The 24,035-nt window shown below is 42.5% G+C and overlaps 1 protein-coding gene across 4 annotated transcripts in view; it reads right to left on the bottom strand.

Moving 5' to 3' along the window:
- LOC146383934 (uncharacterized) overlaps nucleotides 1-24,035 on the bottom strand; it is a 43,792-nt gene that overhangs the window by 18,473 nt on the left and 1,284 nt on the right. For 3 of the 4 annotated variants that reach the window (XM_084935533.1, XM_084935530.1, XM_084935529.1), the window contains exons 2-3: nucleotides 14,040-17,827; nucleotides 10,288-10,362 (exon numbers count right to left, since the gene is read on the bottom strand). In XM_084935533.1, the coding sequence (XP_084791659.1) occupies nucleotides 10,288-10,362; nucleotides 14,040-16,999 (3,035 nt within the window). In that variant the 5' untranslated portion in view covers nucleotides 17,000-17,827. The remainder of the gene's footprint in view (nucleotides 1-10,287; nucleotides 10,363-14,039; nucleotides 17,828-24,035) is intronic. The other variant, XM_084935531.1, reaches the window with a different exon arrangement.

Raw genomic sequence — 24,035 nt, forward strand, 5'->3', positions numbered from 1 at the left:
CATCTATTTGGAAGAGTGAGTGTAAACACAAATAACTATTTTATTTTATGTGCTGGAATGTGCAGAAAATAGGTTTAAATGTTAAACAAATTTCTTCCAGTCAGAGAATGGTGCATATAATTTAATGTTTGCTTGATGCATGAAGTTAAAAGATTAAAACTAATAAAACTAGTTTCAAAAAGGGACTTTTTCATTTTATATGATGGATTATGCAGAAAAAATAGAATTGGCTAAAAGATCTATTGCTTTATTACCTATCCAGGTTGTAAATATTTTTTTAAAGTAACTAATTACTTTTGAAAATAAGTAATCAGTAAAGTAACAGGATTACTTTTTTGGGGAAGTAATCCGTAATTAGTTACGGATTACTTTTTTCAAGTAACTTGACCAACACTGCCCATGACTCACACTAACAAAAGTAAAGGTAACTACTGCGAGTAAAGGAAGAAGTGAGATGATTTAGGTATTGAGCCACAAAGGGCTCATGGAGACGGTTGGGGAAGATGGCTGGGTAAGCCAACACTGGATTTTATCATGGAACATAATGTTTTGTTTCCTGCTCCAAATACAAGATTTTTTTATACTGTTACTGTTATATAACTTTAGCATGTTTAACTTTGCAACCATGATGCTCAAGGTCATTTATTTATAAGAAAACCTTCACTTCTTTCTAAATCCAGTCTTCACTAGATAGTGAAGATTTGTGAAAAGCAACCTTAATGGGCATTCAGGTTGGAAGGCTTCAACCCCAACAACGTGTTTAATAGACACGCTGGTCCACTGTGTCCCTTTCAGGCTTTTCCTCTCCAAAATGTGAAGTTGCAGAAGTTGCTTTAAGTTGCAGTAAGCTGCATTAATAGCAGAAGGACATTTTTTATTTCAAGTCAATCGATTCTGACGATGAAGGACCCTGGAATATACTTAATAAATTTTTTGCTCACTACCAACTTTGTGGCTTTAAATATATTATCTCCCTCTGCTGGTAATGCAGGGAGATTACCAGCAAGAGATTTACCCTGCTGGTATTGCACCAATTGCATGCACTAATGCAACTTCTGCATGCGTATCCATTTCATGTTTTAGAGAGGCAAAGTGTGAAATGGACCAGCGTGTCTATTACACGTTTTGCCGTGATACTGGGCTGAAGGATTGTTGCACTAACAGAACTGGCTGGTAGAATATGCCAGTTGATTTTACATGAAGTAAGGCTGATCAAAATGGTGAAGCTGTAGTGTTACTTTAATAAAAATCGGCTCTATAGCATTGTTTTTCATCTTGTCTTCCAGAGTTTAGTTTAGGAGAGGTATAAACATATTTGTCTGTAATGAGAATGGAGACCACGATCTACTGATGTTTAATTTCTATCATGCCCCAGAGTTTATGTTGGAAGTGAAACACCAACCAAAGGGATATTCATACAAATTGCCAACTCAAAAACAACACTATAATGGGCCTATAAAACATTATACACTGACTTATTATCCTCAATAAAGCAGACAGTTACCACTTATATCACCCAAAATAAAGTGGTCCCCATGAATACTATTAGAGCAATGGAAAAAAAGAATTCCAGAGTTGCGTTTAGCATTTAATATCGCATCTATTGATCATCTCTGATAATGACAGAGGCACAGTGCCAAAGCAGGGAGAAGATTGAGAGTGGGTGCTAGTGGATGAGCTTTAGGGATCTAATTTAGCTGTGGGTGAGATTCTAGCCTGATTATTATTTATATGACACATCATCCACATTAGGCAGAGCTTCCCTGTTCCACATGCCACTCTTGATCTTCCTCTCTCCTCCCTGTTTCAAAGACATGGCACAATGGTGATGGGCACCATCTGGCACTCACTGTTGGCACAAGTTCGGTATGTGATTAGCAGCATGAACAAGGGTTTTCGCTCTCCTGTTTTTCTTGGTGTGTCTCTCACCCTTCTGTTTCACACCCAGGTTTATATTTGTCATTTCCACACACAAACAAACTCACGAGTGGATGGATACACATTTGTAAGGACATAAAACAATTTTATGGTTTCACATCTCCTCTGAATGGTCTGGGACAAACATGTTTTCAATGTATGCACTATGAACACGTCACATACCACGGTGCCTTTCCTGACCTAGCTGTAGTGCTGTCAGCAGTTCAAGATAAAAAAAAAAATAAGTATGTAGAGCCAATAATGCTCTTCATGTCTATTTTCTTGTTTTCTCACTGTGAAAATCTCGTGCTCCAGCTGGCTGAACATTTCGACTGTGTAGATTCATATGAATGAGATTGATGCCTACAGTGTGTTTTCTCCCTCTCCCCCGCGAGATGCCTGTTGATCCATGGCTCAGCCCTGAAGTAAAGATGGATTACTGCAGAAGAACTACCTGCCTTGCCCTTTACACATTTCACACACACCACTTCTCCATTATTAGGCTCATCCACGGGGGGAAGACGTGCACATGTGCACACACATGCCCCAACATCAACACAGGTCTTAAAGCTCTGATGGGGTTGTTAGCAAAAGGTTACTGTCAAGACTCTGACAAATCTTTCTTTAGAGAGACAAAAACGTGTCATATCCAGTTACATTCGCAATACACCAGGTATCAGCTTTTTGTTGTCTTTCTATCACTTTCCATTTACATGTCTCTCTCTGTTTCTCTCTCTAGTTTTCCCCCCCATTTGCTTAGGTTGTACAGTAAAGAATTCATGCTTGTATGTTTGGCTCAATTTCCCATGGAGTGCTCACAATCTGGATGTAAAAGACATCCATAAAAGCAAATCCAAGCTCAGTTATCGGCAGTTTAGATCAGGATACACCTGGATACTGGATATTGACAGCTTTAGCCTCAGGATTCAGTTAAAATTGTTTTGACTGGTAACTAAATTATTTTTGAATATATCATGTCTAAGAGCTATTCTGTTTATTTTTGCTCTTGCAACAAAATGTTTGAATGCGGCGAACCTCCTCTTCTCCATCTTACATATTAGTCAAGCTGGTTAGTGAGAGAAAATGTGTCCGATTGATCCTCCTACTTTACTTGCTATTGTTTCCATACAACACAGATATCGTAACAGACCGATGAAAGTAGAGTCAGCTACAGTTTGTCTAGCATAAAAGTCTCACATCAGTTTCTCAAGTTAACCACAATGTTCATGTGTAAATAATCAGAATAAAAAGCTGCTGGCCTTCTGGCTCGCCCAACTCCAGCCTTTTTTTAAAAGGACATGGACATTTCCATAAAACTGGCAAATACTACAGATTCCAGAGGAATTGTATTAAAGCAGAGTTAAGCCTGCTTCCAGAGACAATAGCCAACTGTGGCCACAAGATGGCAGTAATTTAAAAGATGGTGAAAAACACGCAATGACAGAAACAGAACACCGTTTGACATGCAAGATGCATTGATAGTGTTTCATAATTTTCACTGGTTCTGATAAATCCTGTTTTCTAAGACATGAATGGGCAATATTCACACTCACTGTTTCAGAAGCTGTTTACTACTTGTCTATGTTTATCAGCTAAATGGTCTGTTACACACAAAATTACACTGAACGTGATTCATCTTCTTGAAATAATGAAAGGTAGAATAACATCTGATGCTGCAAAATTAGTTGGTAATAAAGGAAACTTTATTTAGTGTGATGGAAGTGAAACATATAGGATCAAGGGATATCACTGACTCACATATGATGGGATATAAAATATATTCGAGGGTGAGCTATGCAAGTGGAATCTGAAATATCAACTCGTGCCCAGGGGTGACAAGCAAATTGCTAGATAAGTGGATGGACCTTAATTACATCTGCCTGCTGTTTGGTGATGAATAAGCAGGTGTTCATTGGGTTGTAGAGCTTTTTTTCTGAAAAAAAAAAAAAGGTATGCGCTGCAGTTGTTGATAATGCTTTGACATCACACCAGAATGTTAAAAAATTGTGGACCATAAAATAAAATAAACAGTAAAAAAGAAAAAACAAGCAGAAACCTGCCACGAGAGTTTACAGTTTTTTACATCTAGGACCGTAGGCATTTTAGCATCAGCAGAGGAAGCTCAGTCTCAGTGGAGGGTTCTTTACACCGTCTTTGAGGTCACAAATCACAGCACTAGTACTACATTGCTCCCGAAACTGTCACTGCTGCCGCACAGATGATGTCATGGGACTGTAGGAACCCCTCAAAATAAGGACCATTCACTTAAATGATTGCAGACTTGGCCCTGCAATGTAGAAGCAAATCAGATTAATGGTGGAACAGATGGAGTTTGCTTGATTTGTGAGACTGACGCTGTATGTGACAGTCAAGTCTGGACGACGTCTGCTCACTCTCTTTTACACAAACACACTCAGGTCCCTCTGTCACTAAATTATACTTTGTATGGTTTATGTTTCATAAAAGTAGGTTTTGTGTTTCATCTTCCTCCCCGCTTTGCTCCATTGCTTCTTCAAGTACAGATGCACTCTTTTCCTCCTCCTCCTCCTCTTTCTTCCTCTCTGTATTTTTCCCCCCTGAGAATTCATTTTCTATTCTATTCAGTCAGGTCTTCTCACTCCCTGTTATGATAATGGAAGAGAATTGTCAATGTTTAATGAAAGCCTTGAGGCTACATACAGGTTCAGACATATCCTTGTGTACGTGAACATAAGAAGTTCATCTATAATTAGTTCACGCATCACTGTGTTTCAAGGGGAGCTCTGTTAAATATGTGCACATCGGGGTGCAGACTTTTTTGGGACGAGTGTCTACTGATTTGCATACTGCATGTATACTGCAATTGTTGATTTGCCTCAGTAAACTGTGCATAGAAACATGTTGGGGTCATGGTTCATTTATCTATTGAAGGGAATCCAGTGCTGTAAGTAGCAATTGTTCCCACTAAACACCTCTCTGATGTTCCTCTCGTCCTTCTTTCCTGCTGCTGCTATACCCAATCCAGAGTTGCCAGTTTGCACCACTTCACCTCATCCCCATTTAGGTGTGAAATGTATTTATATTCAAGGCGGGGAGAACGGAGAAGTGGGAGCAGAGCAGAGGAAGTGACACAAGCAATCTGTGGGAAAAGGCGCCTCTTTCTGATGCCTGTAAAATAGCATATTCCTCTGGATAAAAGCAGGACAATGAGAAGCTGTCTTGTAGCTATGGGCCACAGTTAGGAACATGTGGAGAATATTTGAATTGGACTGCTATGCCCTTCTGGGCCAGATGAGAAGGTGATTCAAAGGTGGTGGAAAGAAACGTGAGACCGAGCTGTGAAGTGGCACTATGGCGATAGGGAAGGAGACAGAAGCATATTACAGAGGCCAAGAGTAGTATGAATGAGGGCTCTATGCAACACAGCCCACAACTCTTAACACTCACTTGAGTTCCTGAAAAGACACTATGAATTTTCTTACTAGGTTCTTCACTTTAGTGTGCTTCTCTTTATTCCCTTGTTCAGCCTTTCACAGCTTGACAGAATCACAAAAAAGCCACATGCTGTTTAAAAAAAACAAAAAAAAACAAACAATCAATTTGTTCTCTCAATCAATTAATTCTGTCTGAAACTCAGCTTGCATTGTGCTGCATGTTTAATCATGCAAGGCATGCAGAGCTGCTCCATCACAGAAATCCACTGGACAAGCGTCTCTGGCAATCATCCTCCACCCATATCGAGCCAACAAAGAGATGACTCCAAGTCTCCCCCGGCACTATTATTACTTTTTAAAATCTTTTAAAGCCGTTGTGATGAATTCTTGATGTGTATTAATATTTCACTGCACACAAGAGTTAGACATTTGTGCAGGGGAAAAAGAAGAAGAAGTAAGAGAAGAAGGGATGGGACACTTGCCAAAATTTTTTAAAAAAAGGAGAAATTGAGATGCATCGAGAGTCATCCGCAATTCATCTCCCACGCCCAGTCTCCAGACTCTCTTATTCTCAGCCGACTCTCTCTGGGGTCTATCACAATCGAGGGACAGCGTGCGAATATCTGTCGTGCAATGTTGTGCCAGTGCAGCTGTGCGTCAGGAAGCGCTGATTCACGGTCGGTGTGTGGTGGGATTGGGGAGCGAAGAACTCTTACTGTAGGCGCTGTCACAAAATGTTCATCTCAAATCATCCCGATGGATCAGTCTACAGCCCGATTCTTACGAGACACGCAAAAGAAATCCTCTGTCACCACCGTGCCTGGGCATGCATATGCATATCACTGATGTGAACAGGCACTCATTGACAATTGTTTAAAGAATCTGACTAGGCTGTAAATGAGAGCAATGGAGAGAAAACAATATGAGCGTGGAACAAGGCCACACACAAGATTGGCAACAAACACGAGTGATATCTCCATGGATAAAAGTCAGCGAAAAGGAAAACAAGAAAGGCAGAAATGCTTCATCAGCACTCCTTTTTTTCCTCAATTATCTGCTGTTCACTGAAGGCGACGAAGGTTTTGTTTTAAAGAAAGGAAAAAAAGAGCAAACTTTAGTAGACTCATAGTTCAGATGAAAACATATCGTCCACGGAGTCATTAATCCGTCTCAGAGTCGCGGCCCATCAAGCTCCTCCAGCGAAACGCGTGATCGAGCAATAGACAGAGCAGTTGCAGAGATAAAGCAGCAGAGTACAGATCTGATTAGGCTGCTGTCTCCGTACACTCCACGGGGATTAAGCACAACAGCTCCTTGTTAGACCTCCCTACTTCATTTCATACAGCACATTCGCCATTAGCAAAAAGAATAACAGGGAGAGAAGGGGGTGGGGATCACAAACGCATTCACTAATTAACACTCCTGCATGGCCACACAATCGAATTCACATTTTAATATGCAGTTAATGTGCCACTGGTGCTGGATAAATAGCATCAGATACATCATGCATTATTCGTCCTGTAAAATGAGACCTTAAAAAAAAGGCAGAACAAATGAAGTGCTTGTTTATGAACCGTGTTTGGGTACAAAATGCTCAGAATGTTACTCTCTGTAGCCACTAGAATCTACATTTGCATGCTTAAAGTGTCATTAGCATTTTTATATAAGCTCTGCCGATGTCCTGAGAAACTAGAGAACAAAGCCCTGTGCGCAAACGCACAAAGGCATGCTTAAATACACATGTATCATAACAACTTTGTGCTTAACATATTCATGATGTTGTTAGGTGTTTATGTTTTTTTAAAGAGATGCTTATCATATCCAGCTTGGTGCCTGCATTAAAGTGAGGGTTAGATTTTGTCCCTTTTTTTCCTCCAAATTTTACAATCCCACTCTTACACTTATCATTACGTAACATAACTTTTTCATAGACAATAAGTTGGATGTTTTTTCTTTTCTTTGTTATTTCTGATTGATTACGCCTCAAACTGCCCTTTGGTAACCAGTAATTAAATTTAAAAATGTCATTGTCCTGGTCACAAAAGCAAAGTCTGAAAATAATAATATGGATTTTCTTGACCTTTGAGGCAATCAGGAGAAAAAACACTTACTACACAGGATCAAAAGCGTAGTGTAATTGCTGTGTTTGAAAACTGCAGACTCTCTACTAGAATGTATCGTTGCATTAACTCTTTCCACCTGCAAGCTGTAAGCCAAACACTGATGATTATTGTTAATTGGATTTCAGGATCACTCAGGACAAATAAAGAACTGTATCTTTCAACTCAATTTTGCTCAGCGACGCCAGGTATAAGATTTAACTCAAAACCTTTCCTTAAAACTGCAATGGAAGAAAAATCAGATTAAATGTAGATGAAATCTATGTGCATTAACACAAAAAAATACTATGGTTTCAGCTTGTGTCCATACCAGAATCAGCTGTGTGACACAGCCAAAAAAAAGCAAAACAAAAAAAACAGCACTTTGAGTGCAGTGAATCAAAAATGCAGAAAATTCCTCTTTTCTGCCGCTGCCCTGCCAGTACTGGCACCAGCTCTGCCTCTGTGCCGTTTAATAATCTGGTCGCATTTTAGCAGGTTTGAAACCTGAACATTACACTGCATTATGCAGTGGAGGCTGGGGGTCATTACTGGAGGAAGGAAATCATCAGGAGAAAAATCTGCATTTGTGTAGTTTCTTGCCTTAGACCCTCACAGAGCCACTGAGGTCAGTAGTTTGAACTTTGGACCCAAACGACCAAACCATCCATCCATCCATCGCAAACAACCTCTGCTGGCTCCTTTTCAATGTGGCAAGCATGCAGCCACTTTTATCAAAGGCTAAGCACCAGCACCACATGCCTGAGGAACATGTACGAGCTGCCGGCCAACAAACCAAAACAATGGTTTGATTGTAGCAGTACTGACCTGCGAGCTTATCGCGACCCTTTTTATACAAGTACTTATCTGATCCGTGAAAATAAATACTCTTTATTTCGCTTTGAAATGAATCTCGGTCACATCACTCGGCTAAAATTTGTTGCGGCTGACTTGTCAATGACAAATAATCTTGCACAAAAATTCTGAAATGGAATTCATTTTTTTGAATAAACTCCCATCTCAGCTTTTCAACTAGATTGACAGAGTGCGGCGTGCTGAGCTGGGCTTTTCTTCGAAGACTAAGATTCCAAGAAGCTTCTTAATTGATGAAATCTGCCTTGTCAGATTTCAGGGCTTTTCCATCACTCACTTTTTCAGGCTACGCTTTATCTTCACCTTCTTCTGTATTGCTGCCAACTTCTCTTTTTCTAAACTCGGCTCTACTTGAGTCGCAGAGAAAAGAGAATCTCCCCCCCCCTTTCAAAGCAGGAAAATCCTCTTGTCACACATGGAAAGAAACATGTCGACTTGGCGGCAGATTGACTGATAAGTCCTCATCTGACCATAAAACCGAGGCTTGCGATGTCATCAGCAGGTCGCAGTATTAAGTCAAATATTTCAGAACTGCTACCCGAGAGAAAAAAAACTGCGAAGAACATCCCAGAGTGATAACTTTTGAATCTCTCTTCTTTTTTTTACTTTAACATTAGGAAGTGTCGCTGCTTCAGACATTCCTGAGGAGTAATGTGGCAATATTTCAAGATGAACCCCTATTTAGGTTCCAACTCAATCACTTTTCTTATAGGCCTCTTCTCCCTCTTTTCATCTTTCATTTTAAATCTCTCTTTTCTCTTAGATCTCTCTGTTTTTTATTTTCTTTTTTTCTTTCTTGTCCTCAACTGTCGCCCCCACTGTCTTTTCCATGTGTTTTGACAGAGGGGCTCTCCACACACAGTATAAATAAATTACTGAACACAATCAGATTAGGATAATAGTTTGATTGAATCATTTATGTGGTTTACAGTAACTAAGCTTCAGTTATAATGCCATTTGCTTGATAATGGAGTTAAGGTCGAGGATACGTCGCAGCTACAGGAAACACCTTATTAATAAAATAATAAGCAAAATAATAAATAACAAATGAGCGAGTGGGCACGGAATCAAATCACTGGAAGTAATCAGTCTGAGATGAATGCATGTCACTTTTCGCCGCTCCAGACCACAATTAAAAAGACTGATGATGAATTTTGTCTCCTTAATTGAGTTATCCGTTCGCAGATTCATGAAATAATTTCTTAGCCCCCATCCGAGGTGTTTAAATGAAAGTTTTAATAATCAGAGTACTGCTTTAATCCTGCCATAATCAAATTACATCCACGCATACAAGCACTCTTGTCACCCCTCCTATTCTATCATGGGTTTCATTTCTCCTCTTGTCTCCTCTCTGAAGGACCCCCTCCCCTCCCCCACAGTTTTTGACATGTACAAGCAGGAGACATGGATTTCAATTTTGTCACAATCCCCACTTTTCTGTTCTTTTTTCACCCTCTCACAAAGTGTGAAATCCTGTTTGTTAATTGACTGATTTTAATTCAAATCTCAGAGCAGAATGATTCTGGAGTCACTCTATGTGTGTGTGAGTGCCTGTGTGTGTCTAAAAGAGAGATGACGAGAGTTGAAAAATGAGAGGAGCAAAAAGGGGAGAGGGAGGGAAAAAAAGTGGTTTGAACACAGGTGCATGACTTAAGTCTGTGTTTCTTGTTTAGCCTATTAATTTAGAGGAGGAGCAGGAGAATGATTGCGATTAATGCAGCTCTTATAAATGCGTTCAGTGATCAAAACTGGCAGCGGTGTTTATGCAACGAGTGGCCATACTCAGAGTGCTTCATATCCGTCCGTGCTGTCACACAGAGCAGAATGGCAATCCTACCAAGCCATAAAACTGAACTTCTGATGTGACTCAAAGTGACAGCGTGATGCACATAACTGTGCACCGACACAAGCTCTGTGCTCTCGGTGCTCACGTGTGATGCAAGCAATAAACAGTCAGATTTCCAAATGCGTATACATCCACGTACCTGTAGATGATGCACGCGCAGTCCCTGCAGGTCCCACAGTTCTCGATGTCCTGTCCGGTTCTGTAGGAATGTCTTCTGTTGAGAAGCACAGAGATGACATATCAGGGGAACAAAATAGAAGAGGAATGGTTTTGTGTTTGTGTGTTTGTGTGAGCCCACAAAGACATATTGAGGTTATCATTTGTCCCTCGCTGAATCGAATTTTTGGCACACGAAGTCCTGAATATAAACTAATCTCCTCCCTGAAATCACCCCTGATCATTTTTTAATGAACGATACCCCTTCCAACGGGCTCGGTCGGTTACGTAAACCATGAGTCACTATATCACTCCAGGCATAAAATAATGCTTATGAGGTGGAAGTCAAGTCTGCGTGCACAAGGCCGGGGACTGAATTTAAATACTGGAACATGCAAGATGTGTCACTTTATGAGACAGTAGGCTATTCAGTCACATGTTCAGATGTCTTCAAAGGGCTGGCATTAGTGTTAACACTGTGATTTGGATTACGCTGCTCAGACATCAGTCAAGTCTTTCCATGGATTCACAGACACGCATCCCTTCCTGTGTATCCATGATTTTTCTTTCGCATCCCCTCCCCCCGCAAACATGTACTATTTTGGAATGATAAGGCAGAAGAAATTACTAAGCTGCTTACAATGTAGGAAGCAGATTAATTAAAGACTTGATGAGAATGGCTTTACACTAAAGAGGCATGGAGCATCTGAAACCACTTGATGACAATCTCTCCCGCCTGCTGCATACATGCATGAGGAACAAGGCTTCGCGAAATAGGTGCGCCCAAACTCCCATAAGCCTCCCCGTGGTCTGACATGAGATCAGTTCCTCAGCATATTGAGAGCTGACACTTGCCTGACTGACATGAGAAAAATAACTACAGATGCTCCCCTGCTTTCTGCTGTGCTCAATCTGGTGTTGCGTTTTCCTCTTTCTGTCGCTCAACCTGCCGTTTTAGCTTTTGCCTTTTTCACTCTGACCAAATTTATATTGTGTTCTGTCCACAGAGCTTTGTATTGACACTGTGTGCAGTAGGGGGATTGGCTATAAATAGAGGAGCTTCATCACAGCAAGGCTTAGGCACAACAACCATCTATCTGTAATATTCAGAGCACACGATGCTGGAAAGTTATTACTGCTGGGCTGTGGATATTCCCTTTTTGGTGAAGAATAATCTGTCTACAACAACCCACTTGTCTGCTCCGTTCCATGAGAGAAGAGACAGTCTATTAGTGCAAAGCGCTGTTATGTCTGGCTTTGATATCTATCCATCTATCCATCTTTCTAAATTTAATAAAGGCTGAGCGATTGACTGTTAAAAATTAACAGATGGCTTCTCACACTGTGCTTGGAACTGTGCTGCAAGGCTCTGGTAGCCTTGGGTTTACAGTTCCATTAGCCTAAGGGTTGCAGTCATTTCACATTTACAGCTTCAGTTGTGGGATAGCTCCTCTTTTAGCCCAGGGCTTTCACACTACTTTTAAAACCAAACAAGCCCTTTTGAGGCTCTTGATTTAACCCCAGGCAGCAGCACCTTTCACACTACTGGTAATACTACCTTTGGAAACCACCTCGGGCACGTGGTGCCAAAGAACAATGGTGTGATCCGGGGCCATCTTCACTAGTGTGTGAAATTTCTAGAATTAAATTCCAGACTGTGTGATTTTTTAAAAAGGCCAACAGCCTTTTTTAATAGCAAGCTCAGGAAATGAGCTCTACTTGCGGAACAGTCCAGCAAACCATTAAAATGTGCTGACCCTGCTGTCATGTAAGATCTGCGCATGTATGTGTATTGCATATTTTTAGAGTTTGGGCTCAACAAGCTTCGGTTGTTCTTAGTTGCTTTGGCTCAATTCTTCAATAACAGTCAAAACTGTCACACGCAATATCTGAAAACCTTCAGCTTTAAATGAATGCACATCAAAGAGAGTATTTCTCTTTGTTATCGTCTGTTATTTAGCATTTGCTAATATCTTTTAGGACATTTAAGCAAATAACTAACAACCTTGGCATGTCTTTGTAATTAAAAGCAGACTTTTTTTGTGTTTGGTGGTGGTCAGAGGGCCCGGTGGCGCCAGTGTTCGGCAGCCTCACCTCTGTCAGTGCGCCCCAGGGTGGCTGTGGCTACAATGTAGCTTGCCATCACCAGTGTGTGAATATGTGTGTGAATGGGTGGATGACTGAATGTGTAAAGCGCTTTGGGGTCCTTAGGGACTAGTAAAGCACTATACAAATACAGGCCATTTACCTTTTTTTTTTTTAAATAGTTTTGCACTTTATTATGTATGTCATTAAATGCAGAATAGTCCACCAGAAAACCAAAATCTGGTGATCCAGGTGTATGTACATATTTTATAGAGCTTGAGAGCAACAGAGTTACAACAGTTTGTTAACACTGAAGAGCCAACTCATTTTATAGGGCAAGCAGCCTGCCATGAATGTAAGAAGATCCAGGAGAGTGCAGAGGACGGATGCGGCATTCAATGGTTCTTTCTCTTTTACACTGAAAGCGAACACATTAGGTGTGAGGTGGCTGAGAATCTGTGGCCAACAGAGTAACAGGATGTCCAGTGATTCCAGCACTGTTTATTGATGTAGAATACTAGAAAACCGTGTCTTGTTTCCACGCTATGTGCTTAAAGCGATGATAATCTATGTGGTGGTGGTTGGGGGGGGGGGGGGGGGGGGGGGGGGGGGGGGGTCTTTGCAATTATGTTTACATTTTACGGTCTGTTTACTGCAATTTACTATGTTGTATGATAATTGCAGGAAATTTTTATTCATCACATTACATGCTAATGTATGTGTACTTTTGCTCTACAAAGTATGCAATAAACACTGCATGATAAATCATCTGAATTCACTTTGATACACAACAGCACTCAGTTATCATCAGGAAAATAAGCCGAGTGCAATATAGTCAATAGAAACACTGTCAATAGAAACATGTAGAACAAAACTTTTTAGGGAAATTAGAAGATGAGGAAATCACTTGTAGAGTTATTTCGACCAAATACTGAAACATTCTGATGACTCTGGTTTACACAGTGTCAAATGAGCTTGTCATTTTTTGGCAGGAGTAACTTATTCATTGAGACAAAAGCCTATTCTGAAAGGTTCGGGTCAAGTTACAGTCTTTTGCAGGCTAACTATGGTGTTTTTTCTATGTTTGAGAGAAACTGTAAAATGTCAATTATCAGTTGTTATTGTGGCAAAAAAATACAGCCAGTAGATCATCAACAAATAGGCTTAGTAGTACATTATTGCTTTATAAATCAGATGAACCCAGGTGCATATGAGACTTGTGTTTTCTCTTTGTTTTCTATTACTGTTGATATGAAGTTCATTGTTGACTTGTTGTTTGGTTATGTTATAGTAATGCCCCAAAGTCACCAAAGTCTCAAGTGAAGCACTTAAAGATCATAGTTTTACTTTAAACAGACTTGTTCATAATAATCACAATTTAGAAGTCTCAATTTTCTGTCTTACCAGGGTGAAACGTACACTGGAGAGTTTATGTGTTATTCATGTGGCTTACATAAACTAAGTCACTTTCTGTCAACCAGTGATCAGAAAGAATGATACTGCACCTCCTGGCTTACTAGTGGGTACAGCTGGGTGCGCGTGATCTGTGGGTGACAACTGACAACAGTCATTTAATTGTCTAATAACATTCAAAGCAGGTTCACTTTTTCATTATGTAAATTGTCTCACTGAAATTAAATATAGCCTCACCCATCTCTCTCAGCTTCCTTCTTCTCAAGGTCTTGAATGACATCCAGCAGGACCTTAATGGTGTTCTGGCTGGTCTCCAGGACCCCCTCCAGGCTGTGAAGTTGAGTCTGCAAGCTACGAATATCATGCAGGGGGCCATTGGGACTCAAGAGCTTTTCTGTCACCCTGGATGGGTCCAATTTACACCTGGCCCCAGACACCAACCCTCCCAGAATTTCCTGGACCTGTCTCAGAGTATCAGCCTGGGTAGCAGTCAGGGGCCCAGCTGTAGGCCGCCCCCCAGAAACAGAGCAGCCCCTGGATCCAGAGCATCCCTGCTGATTTGGAGGGAGAGCGTGTTGGCTGTTGGGGGTGTTCGGCCTGACGTTGGCTCCTGAGCAGAGCATTTTGTGTAGCGCCCCAAGCTGAGCCTGGGCTGAGCTAAGACAGCTGGGCTTAAAACAGGCCTTGGCAGGAGAGGAGGAGGAGGAGGAGGACTGCTTCTCTCCCTTCATCACAGCAACTGGCGGAGTTTGAGCTCTGTGCTTCAGAGAGCTGGCTCTCTCACAGAGCTTTGGTGAGTCTTTTATATCCTCCTTTTTTTCCTTCTCTCTATCTTTATCTTTGTTGCTGACCTTGCTGTCTGCCCTGAGCATGGGTGTTCGGACTGCAGGACCTGGCGGATCATTTCCCTTTTTTCGTGGTGTGTATGGTGGAGGCGGTGGAGGAGGAGGTGGAAGTCGAATGCCCCTCTTATCCTGAGCATTGTACGGGGTCTGAGAAGGGGGGGTGTATGGTGGTGCAGCACGAAATGTGGAAGAATACAGAGGAATGGCTTTAGTTGGTGTTGCACATTGTTGAACATTTGCAAGAGTGGACGCATAGGTTTTCACAAGCGGAGGCGGAGAAGTGCAAGATTTCAGTTTTGGGACGGGGGAGGAATAAGGGGTTATGCCTGTGCAAGCAGAAGAGGTATTTTGCAAAGTTTGACATGGGATGTTGCAATGAGAGACAGTTTGAATAACTGTGGCATAAGAAGGTGCAGTTGGATTCAAGTGAGGTGCATGGGGACCAACTGCATGTGTAGTTGTGTAATATGATATGGATGTGCAAGATATGGCAGTTTGAGTAACAAATGTACAGGGAGTTACATTTGATGAAGGTGTAGCATTTGATGCTGCTGATGGTGGTTGATGTATTACATTTGGGGCAGGGGTTGGCTGTTTGGTGAGATCAGCAGGAGTTATAATGGGTGTTATAGTTGGGGTAGGGGTGGAGCGGGTTAACTGAGGGGATGACATCACGTTTGACATAAGGGGGGTGCAGTTTTGGGTGGGGCATGGCGATGCAGCTGAAGAAGCACTGGAGCAGACCGCGGCTGTGCTGGGTGTTGTTGGTGGGGACACAACAGTGTAATAGGGGACCGGGAGTTGGGTAACAGTAGGTACAGAAGTGGCGCAAGGAATGGAAAGTGCTTTGGGAGGAGGTGGGGTTGTGGAAGCTAACTTGGCTGGAGAAGTACAAGGTAGCTTTGTGCAGTGCTCAGGAGTTTGTATTGGTGCACTTGTAGGTGGGGGAGATGTACAATAAGGCACAGTAGTTGTTTGGGTAGTAGGAGGGTCTGGAGTCACTGTTGGGGATATAGGCTTGCACAGAATTTGCACTGAGCTGGGTGATGGTATTAAAGGCGGGGAAGCAAACGGGCTTTTAGTTTGTGTCTGTGTAGAGGAAAGTTTACGATCAGGAGAAGAGTGACTGGGAGAGCTTGTTTGTATTTGAGCGGTACACTGTTCAGCATTCAGAGGTAGGGTTGGATTGGTACTGGTGGTCTGAATTTGGGTTGTGTGTTGTTCCTCACTTGAAGGTGGAGAATGGTGATTTTCAGTTTGACTCTGGGTGGTGCTGTACCTTGAACTTAAAGGAGGGGGCGGGCTCTCAGTCTGAACTTGAGTGGTACAGAGTTTGGTATTTGAAGGGGGTGGGGATGGACTGGGACTTTCAGTCTGTGTGGGAGTGGTGCAGTAGTGCACTTCCTTTCCAGGATCACTCGTTGTCCTATTTAGACGCTTTCTCCTCCTGATTGCTGAGGGAGTACTGCTTCCCTGACGTTTGGGGCCATCTCGGCAGGATACAGAGGAACAGTGGTATGGCTCAGCATTTTGAAGGACTAAAGGGGGGCAGCTGTGCCTTGAGGTTTTTACAGCAGACTTAATTTCTGTCCTTGATACTTTAGACCTTCGTTCCACCACAGTTCGCTCCCCTGGGCCAGGAGGGCCGTTCTGATCTTTGGACGCAGGTAACAACACATGGTTGTGAGTAAGGAACTCGTCTTGAGAGTCATGTTCGTCGTCCCCATCCACCCCAACTGAGTCCCCAAGGCTGTGGCTACGAGTGTGGGAGGAAGGGAGAGATTGGGGCTTTTTCAGGCATGGGGAGGTCTGAATGGCTGTGCTGGTGCTTGTACTGGGCCTGCGTGTCATTGGCAAGGTTAGAGAGTTAGCCTGCGGTGGTGCCCAGGTTCGACGTGTAGGACCAGGTGTCAATGGATGAGGAGGCGCTCGAGCTAAAAAGGCAGCCACCACCTCTATAGTGCTCGCCATGTCACCACGCACAGCCCCAACCACAGAGGTTTGGCCAGGTAGATCCTTGGTCTGTGGCCTGTCCCTGTCAGTCCATGGCAGGGGGGACCTGCTGCTGTGTTTGCGAAGAGGATGTGGACTGTCACAGTCTTTGACAGGCTTCTGATGGCTATTGTTTTCCCCTGTTCCACTATTGCCACTGCTGCTGCTACCATCCTCCAGGTCTTTGAAGCGGACCTGGTGGGTGCGGTTGCGGCGCCGCTTGAGGCGACTTTCGATATCGGGGGAGTCTCGATTGAGAAGCACAGAGCGCACGGTCATTGTCCCAGGTAACTTGTCTGCCAAGCTGCTCTTGCCATTGGTCTGGCCTGTGAGCAAGTGGTCAGGCTCTTTGCTCACCATTTCTCCAGCCTCTCTCGCTCCCACAACATCCACACACTGTGAAGGCAGGTTGCTGTTGTGGAGAATCTCTTGTGTTAGTGTGTCAACAAGGAAAGCGATCGCTCCATCACTATATATTCAGTGTAACAGTGAGAGATCTATACGATTGACTGACTACGTTTCACTTTCATCCCAGAAAATACTGTAGATGTAGCAGTCTCTATACAGTATTGCATTTAGCTGCTCAGCTCATCTGTACACCAAGGATTTCCTTTGCAAATAAGATTGTCCTCAAGAAAAGATGGATTACCATTTTCCCAATTCAAGGTATAGTATAGATATCTGTGAGAAAACTTGTCTTAAACTTCCCTTTAAAATCTTATATAAAAATAAATATATGCAGCATCAAATATTCTTTAAAATGTCCATGCTGTTTCATGTCTTCTTAAGTTGTACATGTATTTTTTGCCTCTTATTCACATTTCTCTTTAACTTTCCAGCAAGAAGAACTCTTGCAGAGGCCAGGGAGGTTACCTGCAGATAAGTGGAGAGGAAGGGAATGCAGCCTATCCTTTGTCTGTCCATCACATTGGCTGGTCTACTTGGCAGCCTGTCCTTCTCCACCTGCTTTGTCCCCTGGGCCCTCAGGAGATTGGATGGCCAAAGTACAGGATTGGCTTGACTGCGTTCCCATAATGATCTGGTCTTTTTTAACTTTTTTTTTTGGTCTCTTCTGCTTCCTTTTTAAAATTTTTTTTTTATCACTTTCTTTTTCTCTCTCTGCTTCTTTCTTTTCTCAGCTCTTCTCTCCGTGACTCATTCTCTCATGGTTGAAGGCAGCATGAGTTCCTAAAGAGAGGAGAAAGATAAAGAGAGAGACGAATAAGAGACTGTAATTGTTTCCATATTATTGTGCTTCAGTTTCCATCGAAACACAATGTGCTCGTTCCTCCGGATAATGAAGAAGATGTAAGATAGGCAGCTATTTTGAAATGCATGAGAGCGGGGGTCAACACAGAATGGGAAAAGGAGACATGAATTCAGAAAAAGTGCTGAAAGGATGGAGGTTGGAAAATAGAGAGAAAAAAAGGCTCGGTGTATCATCAGCAGTGGAGAAATGTAAACTGAAAACAAGTGAAAAGAGATTGTAATTAAGGCCTATTCACACTGGCCAAGGGGGGTGTATAATGTTTCATTCCTTTTTTACGCTCTTTCCTCTCAGTATTGTTAAAAGTAGCCGTGTTTTAGTGACAGCAATAATTTTTGCATTGAGTATCACTTCTGCTCATGGGCACACAGTACGACTGTTGTCGTATTCCTTGGATTTCTCTTTTTCCTCCATGTTTTACAGTCTGTTGCCCTGTTATCAGTTCTTGATGATCTGCCATGGTGACATCCTCTCTGATTCATCTGGTCATTTTGTGACAGTCTGTCCACCATGCTGCAGTTAGTAGTATGTTCTCGTCACCCCGATTCCGTGCTCTGTTTTTGACGATCTATGGCCTTGATACATGCAGTATATATCACTTCATTTCCTGTCTGCGAAACAGGCAGCCGGGCGTGATGCTGTCATTTGCCTTACACGATCTATGGATCTGTTCCTCGTTATCTCCCCGTGATAGCCTCTGACACTGACAGGCTCGGGCTAATTCTGTTGTGCGAGTGTGACTGGCTGTTACTCTGTTCCCCTCACCCCACCCACCCGCCCATCTTCTGTGGGAGGGGTAATTAGTGACTCCTTCACAGCTCCCAGGTTATTTAGGGAGAGAGATACCCGAGGGGCTGCCACTTTTATTTACATCCACTGTTTTCCTCGCTTTCCTCTCTTTTCTTTCCACTGAAGAGGAGGCTCTTTGGCACAACTGCCCCCCCCCCTCCTCCCTCCCTCCCGTCAACCCCTTTAAAAACATGGTTATTTGGATTAATCATGATTAAAGTCACAGCAGATAGAGCCTTGAGGGGAAATATCAACCATGCACACTGTGATATATTAATGGATTTAGAAACAAACCGCGGGATTCCTTCTCATTTTACTTTCTTATCGCCGCCATGTATACAGATGAGCCGCTTAACTATGAATCACCCGGAAAAAACAAATGACTCTGAGTTGAGGTACACATTTTTTCAGATGCGGGCGTGGGTGACGGTGCACTACGGAGGCTCAAGAACACAAGCTACGGTTCATCTATAGCATAGAAACTTCTGTTCATTTGACCTTGATGGTGATTTCTCCTTTCCTCACTTCTCCCTGGATAAATTAGTGGTTCCACCCATCCTGTGTTTTTCATTAATATCCAATTTCACTCCGGTCGATGGTCTACCCATTTCTTGTACGACGCAGCCTTTCAACCTTCACCCTGACAGATTTCCCTCTACGTATCATAGGGCCATTACCCTTACTCATTCTGGACGTGTCACCCTGAGCACACCTTTCTTTCATCTTTCTCCCATCTGGCCGTTCGCCTTTTTTTACCCACTCTCAGCTCTATCTGTCTATCTTTATTTCCCAATCTACCGAATGCTTTGCAGAAATCTCTTCTGCTGCCTCTTTTTTTCTAGTGCTTTCCACAGTTCATCCCCCTCACTCTGCAAACTACCCTCGGATCAAAATTTACGCTGACAGTTTAATGAATCCCCCTCTTAATGCTGCATGGGCTTACCGCTAGGGCTGAGGGCAGCCCTTTTGCACATGTGACATTTCCATGTTGAGCTTTATTGGCAGACAAGAGATAAATCACCAGGGAAGAGGTGGAAGGTGTGCAGTGGCATAATCCTAGCAAGGGTCATAACTCTTAGCAGTTATTGTTTAGGATGTACCATAGTCTCTTTGCTATCTGCTTACGTCTCCAAGAAGGTTTTGCTCCTATTCCCTTTCCTCTGTGTGTGTGTGTGTGTGTGTGTGTGTGTGTGTGTGTGTGTGTGTGTGTGTGTGTGTGTGTGTGTGTGTGTGTGTGTGTGTGTGCATCATGAAAATGCTAAGGTCACATCTGATCATCCCGTGCTAAGCTGTTGTGACTTTTAGAAATGCATCCGAACATTCAAAATAGAAGAAGTCAAGACTGGTTCCACAGATATAATAACATTCTGATGATTTCAAGGATACCGAGAACTGTATCCATGCCAGTAGCACACTTTTGGGTCCAACTATGCAGAGGGGATGGGAGGTGTCATGGATTGGATTGTTATGTAAAGACATGTCAGATCAGATTGTCTAGGCACGCTTAAAATTTGTCAGAGAGGACTGCGATGAAGAGGAGGCAGAAAGAGGAAGAGGAAGGAGAGGAGGTAGACATGCTGGGATATATTTAGAGATGCTATGAGACACATAGCAAAGCAAGAGGAGTAGGAATCGGAATAAGTAGGAGGGAGGAAGAGGCGGAGGGAGACAGACAGGCAGAGGGGGGGCAAAAGCAGGAGGAAGCAACCCCTGGCAGCAGAGGAAATGTCATGGTTAGGGTTCAGTGAAGTGGTAAATCAGGAGCATCAGCGTGTCAGGGCATTTAAGGGAGAAGTGGAGAGGAACTAAGAAAAGCTATATGATCAGCTATCGGTCCTGTAAGCACACGGAGGTTAAGAGTTATACCTGTGCTTTGTCACAGAAATTTACACCACGGTCGGCTCAGAGAAGAGATGCAAAATGCATAAGCCGTTTTGGTGTTTGTGTTCTTGTCCAAAGAGATTTCCAATTCAAGAGCAGCTCCTTGGGAGTTGCCTGCAGATGACTACTTTGTTAGGTAAGCACTGAGTGTAGTACAGCTCAGCAATCTCGCAAACAAAGGGATGTTCAGTTTTATCTAATACAATAAAACCAGCAAGTGCATTTAAAAATGCAAATAAAAGGCTTGTGCATGCATGCGCAAATCAACAGCCTAGAATTATATATAGGTTTAACATATTATTATTATTAGAAGCAAGGGAGTATGTGAAGTAAAGCAAGTAAAAGTATTGTCCTTGGTGCTGGTACTTAAATTAGAAAACGGTACTACTGCTGTAGCTGCCTCTCACCGCTGAAAGTCTTGAGCCTGATCATGCTTAACAGCAAATTAAATTAAACAAACACAAATTAAATTATGATTCTTAATTCATTAGATACCCAACGCAACACGGCGAACACAGCCATTGTCATTCCTGTCAGACACTTGTGTAATAGCGTCTAAATGTAAATGCTGGTTTGTTTGATTATGACTATGTAGGCTACTGGCATTCCAATTTGACCAGCTTCAATCTTGGCAAGCTGTTTTTCAGCAAGCTCTAGCTGCAAAGGAAGTTTTATATAATCAAGCTGTATAAAATAAAGCTATATTGCCCAAGTGGTAACCACCGTGGCTGAGAATGAAAGAAGTTTAGCCTCTGGATGTTAACCGCCATGCATTAAAAAGATGGTCTTGTGCAGTTTACTGGTGCTGATGGCTGCATGTGTCTCTTGTTCTACGAATCTCTAACGAAACTCTATCATAAAATTACATTATTTCTAATGACCTGCAGGGGGAGACTCCTCCGGCTGCAACTTGATTTATGAACTCAGCAGGCACTTTCCTAAATAGTTTACAGTTTAAATGACTAGTGGAAAAGCTTTCTTAATATAGTAAGGTGCTCATTTGATAAACTACAGTAAAATTTAAAGTTTAATGAGAAAGCAGACCCTGTTATATCATCTATTTATATGATCACTACCATATAGGCTAATGGTGCTTTTGGCTTGCTGGTCTGATTGACCTCTTATTCACGACATCTAATCCCAAAACCTGGACGACCATGGTTAAAATGTCAAATTTAAAGTTTCAGAATGTTAGTACGAAACCCTGGTAGCTAGCATTTCAGTCCAACAAACACACCCTTCTTTTTCCTCCAGTTTATTCTAATTGTGAGCATTCTTTACTGTACTGAAGAAGGCTTAAACTAAGCAACTCCACCAATAAGGTTTTGTGCTTGGCTTGGTTTGTTTTTCAGAATGATCAGTCTAAAGAAAGTCATGGACAGATTTGCACAAACAATTATATATCTCTGGGCAAAAAGTTCCCACTATATCGTCACAAAAAATATTAGACTGATGGAAGAGAAAATGGGTAATGCTGTCTTGATCTTCGAGACAATACTTAAAAACTAGCCTAGATGGAGCTAGCCTAGACGGAGCTAGCCTAGATGGAGCTAGCCTTCTGGATGCAGAGACTGGAAATTTTCCACTTCATCAGGAGTATGCAGTCTTTGATTGTTCTTGTTGCAAAGTGTTTAATGAAAGTCACAAATCAGATGAAATGTACTGTAGTTATTTTCATATAGGTTTCTATACAATCTCACTGCTTGTTTGTAACCAGAGGAGTCTCCCCCTGCTGGTCATTATAACAAATTAAAGCCACTTTTTGCATTGCCTTTGCTTTTCAGACCCGAAGGCCAAGCTGTGCTTACTACATGCTTCTGCTGTTCCCAAGCGACAAGAAAACAATCATTATTCACCTCACAGTGTTTGGCATAACCATGAGATTCTGGCCTGGTAATACCGTTAGCCCCCCCATCACCACCACCACACACACATACACACACATGTCTTAATTTGGAAAAGCAGGTTTGTTTTGAAGCAGTAATTCTTTGAATTTGTGTCAGAAATGGAAAATTTTTGAGTTTCAGTGCAGAACACTCTTAAAATTGTATTTAATAACAGATCTGTACCACAGTGATTTAAAGTGCTTTATTGCGATGCTCTGCACAGCTCAGGTGGCAAATACTTTCGCTTCTCCTGCCGCCTTCATGACTTTAAAAAGTCATTCAAACATGCATGATATGTTATCTCGCAAAGTTTCTCACCAGCTTCTTACTAAAGAGGACACTCTACTTGTTCCAGCTTTCTTCAAGGATGGCTGGATTACCTCTATCTTTCCGAGCGCGAGTGCCAGAAATGATTTGTTCCATCTGTCCTCTTTTAACCAAAATCCTCTGCCTAATATGAAATCCCTATATGTAGGCCAGTGGATGGTGATAAGCATACTTAGCCAACTGTGAGCAAATTTGAGAATGTTTGGGTGTCTGTGAAAGAAAGCCAGAGTAAACATTGTTCTTCCTTGTGCTCATTCTGCAAGCCCAATTGTCTTGCTTCGCTGGCTGCTTCAGTTTGTTTCTTCTACTGTTCACGTCTCCTCGCCACTCTGTGCCACAGATTTCCAAGGTTCCCAAAGTCTCTGTGTGAATTCAGCAACACCTCGTAACTCGTGGTCAGACGGACATGTCCAGTGCACAGCAGCATGTTACACGTATGCAGCACAGTCCACTCCCCTGGGGGGGTGACTCTCTGCCAGGCTGCAACGTTGCTGTCCAAACTAATGTCCCAAGAGTACATCATAGTGCGTTACCTATGAAGCCAGCATGCTGTCAGTCCAGTGGAAACACCTGGCCCGCAGATAGGCATATTCTCCAAGTGCATAAATGAAATTAAGAATAAAAGAAAAGGACACGTTAACTTCTCCTGGGCAAAGACAAAAAATGAAGTGACGCAGATAGATGACAGATTCTTTTTTTTAAAAGCAATGTGCTAAAAGAAAAAAAAGTGCTAGACGGAAGAGCCGAGAGACAGCAATATCTGACCTCTTTAAAGATGAGAGATGAGATGAAAGGGCGCGATACAGTGCTGCAGCGCAGAAGGAGGGAGAGAACAAGGGGGAAAGACTTGCGCGACAACAGTCGGGATTAACAGCACAGCGTTTCTTCACACAGGAAAAAGCGGGCGCACGAATCTGCACCTGCGCGTGGCGCATGCACGTGTGTGTGCACGTGGAGGTGTGTGTGTGTGTGCGCACCCGCGCGAAAGAGTACGTGTACGGCTGGGATTGTTTCATGCACGCCAGTGACAAGATTGCTTCAGTGACGGATGCAAACACATGTGCAAACTATGAGAAACAATTACTCTCACATGTGTGAGTAGATTACTGAAGCATGTTAATATGATTGAAATTGAAATGCTCATGTTGCCAGAGCAGCACACACACGCGCGCGCGCATAAATAAACACACACACAGATCCATACAAATGGAATTCCCCCATTCAGAGCCTCCTCCTTAAACTTTCT

This window comes from Perissodus microlepis, chromosome 7, assembly GCF_051167445.1.
Source record: "Perissodus microlepis isolate ML-2025 ecotype Zambia chromosome 7, ASM5116744v1, whole genome shotgun sequence".
NCBI classification, from domain to species: domain Eukaryota; kingdom Metazoa; phylum Chordata; class Actinopteri; order Cichliformes; family Cichlidae; genus Perissodus; species Perissodus microlepis.